The sequence below is a fragment of the Manacus vitellinus genome, unplaced genomic scaffold, assembly GCF_001715985.3.
Source record: "Manacus vitellinus isolate BGI_N305 unplaced genomic scaffold, ASM171598v3 ctg7180002433340_pilon, whole genome shotgun sequence".
NCBI lineage: Eukaryota > Metazoa > Chordata > Aves > Passeriformes > Pipridae > Manacus > Manacus vitellinus.
The window spans coordinates 19,821-26,426 of NW_021938467.1; the positions used below are offsets into that span (position 1 = coordinate 19,821).

The 6,606-nt window shown below is 47.9% G+C and overlaps 1 protein-coding gene across 1 annotated transcript; it reads right to left on the bottom strand.

The window, feature by feature from the left end:
- Positions 1-475: 475 nt before the first annotated feature.
- On the bottom strand, positions 476-5,196 carry LOC108639205 (ubiquitin carboxyl-terminal hydrolase 42-like; the record flags this gene model as incomplete). Its single annotated transcript, XM_029958424.1, has 11 exons — positions 5,050-5,196; positions 4,266-4,466; positions 3,770-3,880; positions 3,592-3,694; positions 3,398-3,465; positions 3,167-3,237; positions 2,536-2,618; positions 2,118-2,229; positions 1,644-1,784; positions 1,335-1,435; positions 476-575 (listed from the first exon to the last, which is right to left on the bottom strand). Coding segments are annotated over exons 1-11 (1,116 nt in total), but the record flags the coding sequence as incomplete, so codon positions are not given.
- Between the last annotated feature and the right edge of the window lie 1,410 nt (positions 5,197-6,606).

Sequence of the window (6,606 nt, forward strand, 5' to 3'; positions counted from 1 at the left end):
TCACGACTTGGAGGACCAGTTCTTCTCTCTGAAGAGTCATCATAGTCTGTGGTGTCCACAGACCAGCTGCGCAGATCCCTGCCCCACAGAGGGGATCTGCTCCGGCACCGCTTCCGGCCAGTGTACTTCATGCCCTGCAAAGAGAGCTGTGGAGAGTTCCTGCCCTTTTCTCCTGAAAGGATCAGAGCAGTGGGGAACCCCTACAAGTTCTGGGACAGGACAGTTTGGGGCCTCCAAAAGGCTCTTTTGGAGGGCTACTAAGACCAAAAGGCCAGAGGCGCACCAAAGGGATGGATCCAGGTGGGATGCTTGGAGAGGGAGCAGCGTTGTGGCTGTGAAGAAAGGTGTGGTGTGTGAGGGGCAAAAGAGAAATGCTGAGATCCCAGAAAGAAATCCACTATTCCTCTGATGCCCTGACCCATGACCCCAAAGTTACCTTAGTCCTACCAGTCAGACCCTGTGGTCCAACAGAGCCCGCCTGCTTGCTGCTGGCCACACACTGACTGAGGAAGGAAGGGGCATGTGATGGTGCCAGGGAGGAAGAAGCCCTTTCTCCAATTCTCAGATCAGAGCATCTGGAGAAAAACAAAAGAGTGATCTCAGTTTAGAGCTGTTGTTGCAACCTCCTCTGGGGTTCAGTCATTTTCTCAGAGAGGTTTCTATGACAGAGAGAAGACTTAACCAAGGACACTAATGGGAAACTCAGCTAGGGTCTTCCCACCAAGTTTGCCTCTGTCCCAACAAAAACCTCATCTCTATACCTCCCACAGCCTCCATTTCATAAATTCACAGATTTGTTTGGGTTGCAAGGGACCTTTAACTTTATCTTGTTCCACCCCACTGTGGTGGGCAGGAACACCCTCCACTATTCCAAGGTTTCTCCAAGCCCTGTCCAACCTGGCCTTGAACACTTCCAGGGGTGGGGCACCCACAGATGCTGTGGCAACCTGTGCCAGTGTCTCAGCACCCTTACAGCAAAGAATTCCTTCCCAATATCTAATGTAAACCTGCCCTCTGTTAGCTGAAAACTGATAGCCTTCATCCTGTCACTACATTCCCTGACAAATGGTGCCTCCCCATCTTTCCTGGAGGTCCTCTTTAAGTCCTCTTATCTACAAGAGTCAACATCAGAGACCAGGCAAGTAGCAGATTACATCCGGGCCGCAGCCTGAAGCCCAGTAAAGGACAGACACGGAGTAGTTCAGATTTGACAGCACTGAATGATGCAGGTAGTAATTTCATTTGATGAGAAAAACACTCAGGAAGGTGAGAAGCACAACTGCAAATGAGGAAAAGGAAATGTATTCTGAACATATTTGAATCCTGGTTATTACCTGGCATAGAACAGCAGGTAGGCTTGCTGCCTGAGAACTGTGTCAATGGAACGCAGCTCCACAGATTCATCGTCCATCCGGTACCACAATCCATTGCTGGCCTGTAAAAAAAAGGCAAGGATCTCTCCATGGTTTCTCTCCAAAAACACAGGTAGAAAACTGCCAAACCGAGAGCATGTCAAAACAAATGCAGTCCAGCCACTAAGGAGGCCTTCTGCCCCAAAACTTTGACTGTCAGTAACACTGACAGGAAAGTTTATCTTCCCCAGCACACATTTTTCCCCATTGGGAAGGAAGTTGCTCTTTTACCTTTGTGTAGCAGAAATAGTGTCCTCCATGACAGCTGACACCACTGTGCACCAGGACAGCATATAAGGAGTAGAGGAGGGGTTCTCCATCTGCCTGAGACATGTATGGGCGAAGATCCAAGTACTCCGGATACTCTACAACCTATGGAGAGACCAAGAGGGCTCAGAAATGACCCTGGTCTGTGACATGAAATAGCCTACCAAGTGCGGGGGCCAGTCCAGGTGTATCAATACATCTCTGGGGCTCATGAGCACTTGGTTTTTCATAAAGCAACATATAATCGTTTGGGTGGCAGGAAACCGTTCTCAGTCAAAGCAGCCCTATCAGAGCACAGTGCTTGCCTGTCTTCCCACAGGAACTTTCCACTCCCCAGAAGGGACCACAAAAAACCCAACACAAGCAGCTTGTGACAAGCATCCTGCTTTAGGAAATCTGCTTCTTGAAGAGAAAGCTGCACACCAATAGTGTACAAACCTTGCTGATCTTCCCACCAGTGAAGCAGTCAAACCTCTTCAGACACACAGTGAGAACCTTGGGTGCACAGTGGACAGTGAACCTCTTAGTGGCGGCAACATTCTTCTCACACCTTGAAACCAAGCACAGAGCACAGCGCTGAAATGCACCCTATCTTCCACCAAGGCAGTCAGACAACCTTTCTTGTCTCGTGCATCCTTATGCTATTTTAAGGCAATTTGGTGCCATATTTAAAACAAACAAACAAACAAACAAACAAAGGAAAAACCCCAACCCCCCCCCCAAAAAAAACCCAGACAAACAAAACTGTGTCTCATCAGTGTGCAGTAAACTTCCACGAGAAGATGACTTCTGCTCAATGACTTGTAGCCCCCTCACACAGAGCCTAGTGTTAATATGTTGATAGTAATCATCTTACTTGCTACATTTAAAGCAGTTTTCACCATCCAGGCGCTCAGGTCTTACAAAGTCCTCCAGAGCTGCAGTGAGGGATGAGGCTGCCTGGAGAATTGAGAAACCGGTGCACTGAGCTACAGGAAATGCCCTCGCCCAAACATTTTCCAGGAGCTGACAAGAAAACCCCTGTAGCTGATGCTGAGGAGACCCGCCATGAATCTGCAAGCTGTATCCAGAAGGAGCCAGAAAGAGAGTGTGGTGCTGAACATTTCCCCTGTCCCAGAGGTTCTCAGGGGCAATCAAGAGCTCCCTCTCTGTACCACCTCCCATTGAGCTACTGATGTTATGTAGGGTCACCAGCAGCGAAAACAATCCAACCCATCAGCCTGGAAGCCAGACAGGTGTTGAAGGAGGGCAAAGGGAAGAAGGATGAGGATATGTCAAGGGTGCAGAGCGCATAATGGGTGCTTGTCCAGCTTCAAGCCAGCACCTACAGAGAGACCAGTGCCATGGCCTCTGCAGGAGGACAACATCCGTTCCCCTTCCCATCCACGACCAAGACCTCTGGTGTTCGCAGTATATGCTTTCGGGGCAAATGTGTTGACTCTGAAAAGCCTTGCGATGTCTTGAAGCACAACGGCAAAACCTCTTACTTTGATATCCAAAGGGACATCCAGGAAGGCCTCATAGGAATCAGAAATGGCTTTGCAGCTGAAGCAGATGACTGGAAGGAAAAATCAAAATGCCGAGCAATGGTGAGTTGAACGATGGTACTGCTCTGTGTTCATTGCACCTGTCCTGCTAGTCCCAGGACCAGCTGTTGGGCACAGGCAGACAGAAGGGCACAGGCAGTGCCAAGGAGAGCAGTAGTTGTAGAAACATACCTCTGGATCTCAGAAAGCCTCCAAATATTTGATGGACAATGGTAGTAGATTGAGATGATATGTCCAAGCTGGAAACAAGTAGTAAGACAGAGCATTACTTCCTCCAAGCCCCGGCTGTAGGTTTTCCTTGATGAGGCCACATCAAGGAGTCCAAAGGGCTCAGAACTTTGTAAAGGTAACTTGCTTGTGCTTACTCGTTGCTTGCACTCAGACAAGCTCTCTGCATGGCATTGACAGTACAGCATAAGAAGTCATGGGCATCTTCCTCCCTGCCAAGCTGAAAATGTTCTCCTATGACTAAGAAACAGGAAGTTAGTAGTTGTCTCATACAGGAAGGGAAGAAAACCTGTCAAAGAACCTGAAATCACATACATCTGAAACCCCGGAGAACAGCCAAAGGCAGGATGGCACTGACTGAGGAATGCAGGACCTTGTTAACATGCGCTTCCATGATGCACATCATGCAGAAGCCTTGTTGGCGACCTGAGGAGGGAGGGAGAGAAGGTCCTCTGGTGAGCAAAATATCCCTATGGTGGAATACTCCTCTTCTTCCACTCCCACTCCAGTGCAATATGCCACTCCTCCCAGTGTTTCAACAAGCACGGGACGTTTTAGTGCATAGAAAATGTTCTTCAGAGGAATGCTAAACTGAGGTTTTAACTTGCAGGAATAGAGACCCAGAACTAGAAAGATGTGCCTTCATGAAGAATAAGACAGCTGGATAGGACAGGTGGCTCCAGAGTGTACAAAGAACACAAGTTCTGGGGCTGGCAAAGGGCTGCTTTTCTCCTAAATCAAATTTCAGGTTCTGGGAATCCTTGGGATTTGATTAACAGATTTACAAGGAGATGTCCCTAAGAGTACTCACAGGCCTGGCTGTGCTCCCGGGAGAGCAGATAGTTGGCCAGCGGCGGGGTGTATGTCAGGCATTGCAGGACAGCATTAAGGAAGCATGTGTTGCCCACATTGCGGAGTCCTGCTCCAGCACTCTGTCTTTGCTGCCAGACCATGCAAATCTTCTCTGGGGGAAAGAGGATCCTTTGTGGCGGAGTCATTCCCTCGGCAATGACTGCAGGGAAATTCCATTTGAAAAGAGATGAAATGAGGCACAAAGGCATATTTAAACAGTGAGGTCTCTACAGGAGCACTCAGGACCATCTGCTTTAACTGCCAACCCAACAACATCGGGGGAAGCTTAAACTGTGCCATTTAAATTTACTGTTTTGGAAAAATCCATTCCCCTGTTTACGTTGCTGAGAGTCCAACAAACCCGCAATCTGATTTCTGGGCCACAGGCTACCTTCCTTTCTCAGTAGAGTTCTAGCCTGGATTATCAGTGAAGCCATCCCTTTTCCTGACTGTAACTTGTTGAAAACAAGTAAATACTGAGCACGGAAGGTAACCCAAAGGATGGCAGACCTCTCTACGAGCAATGGCAGCTTTCAAAGTCTTGTACCTAGTGTCAGAGGAGTGACAAAAGGTGTTTTCCTGGGTCTAATTGTAAACACGGGGGTCAGTTTGACTGCTCTCAGGAAACATCCCAGAGATCACTCTAGGTTGTGAGCACATCATTCTGGGATTTGACCACCAGCCATGTCACTTGTCTGTGGCAGTTCACAAAGTCCAAACCTGCTGGTGAAGCTATTACTCACAGGAGTCGTTCCCTGCTGTGGCCATTGCCTCTCTCAGGAAGAGAGTGCAATGCTTTAGATGACCAAGGATGTCTTTCTCTCCAGAAAGAGAACAGCACCAATCCCGTCACCTAATTGCAAAGAAATTACTGTAGCTCACCGAAAGTATAAAAACTCTAAATAAACGCAGAACGGCATCCACCACCAAGTCTTTCAGTGGTGCCTGTAACTGCTGCTGAGCTGCAGCTCACGCCCTTATGATCAGTCGCGGGGCACCAACTCACAGCAGGTTCAAAGGCCCTTTTGAAATGCTCCAATGTATGTTACCTTCTCTGAAGAGGCCCTGCTGCTCTCCTGACACTGCTTCAGCAGCAGAGCCCTCTGGCTTTCCCACCTCCTAGGAGTGACCATCTTTCAGCCACTACTTTAACTGTATTGGTCACATAATCTGACCAGTGGATGTTTAGGATCGTACGGAGGCAGCGCTGATGGAAGCGTTCTAGGAGTCGCAGGTGGTGGCGGTAGATGACCCTTGATTCAGATACATATAAGAGAGTAGTCAGCACTATGGCTCTGTAAACACTGATCTTGGTACTTTTCTTCAAGTGTTTATTTTGCCAAACTCTTTTATGGAGTTTTCCAAAAGCACTGTATGCCTTTGCTAACCTATTGTCTATCTCCCTGTCAATCTTATCATCCAAGGAGATGAGGCTGCCCAGGTAATTAAACTGCTGGACTGATTTGAGCTCTGATTAGCCAATGGTGATATGGGGATGATGGAAGACTTCCTGAGTTGCCGGTTGATAGAGAACTTCTGTCTTCTTTAAGCTGACTTCCAGCCCAAAGAGCTCAGCAGTGTCTGCAAAGCAGGATGTTAAATGCTGCAGGGCTGCTTCTGTGTGGGCAGCAAGGGCGGCGTCATCAGCATAAAGCAGCTCCCGGACAAGATGGTTTAAGGTCTTGGTGTGGGCCTTCATTCACCTTAGGTTGAAAAGGCTTCCATCAATACGGTATCAAATGTAGATACCATCCTGATCCTCGAGGTCTGCCATGGCCCTTTGGAGCATCCTGTTGAAAAAGACTGTGAATAGGGTTGGTGTGAGAACGCAGCCTTGTTTCACACCGTTCTTTATTAGAAAGGGCTCAGAAAGTGCATTGCCATATCTGACTTTGTGCTGATCCTCATGGAGTGAGATAATCATTTTAAGGAACTTGGGGGGACAACCTAAATGTTCCAAAATCTGCCATAGGCCTTTTCTGCTCACAGTATCGAAAGCCTTGTTGAGGTCAACAAAGGTTACATAGAGACCTTTGTTCTGTTCCCTACACTTCTTTTGTGTTCTCTGAGAACAAACACCATGTCTGTGGTACTCCTATTGGCTCTGAAACCACACCGACTTTCAGGTAGAATTCCTTCTGTTATAGCGGGTATTAGTCTGTTCAAGAGTATTCTTACCAGGATTTTGCCAGCAATGAAGAGCAGAATAATACCATGGTAATTTGAGAAATCTAGTTCACCTAGTTCCCAACGGCATACCACAAATTCGTGAAATTTGGCATGGAGTGCAAGGCCCCCAT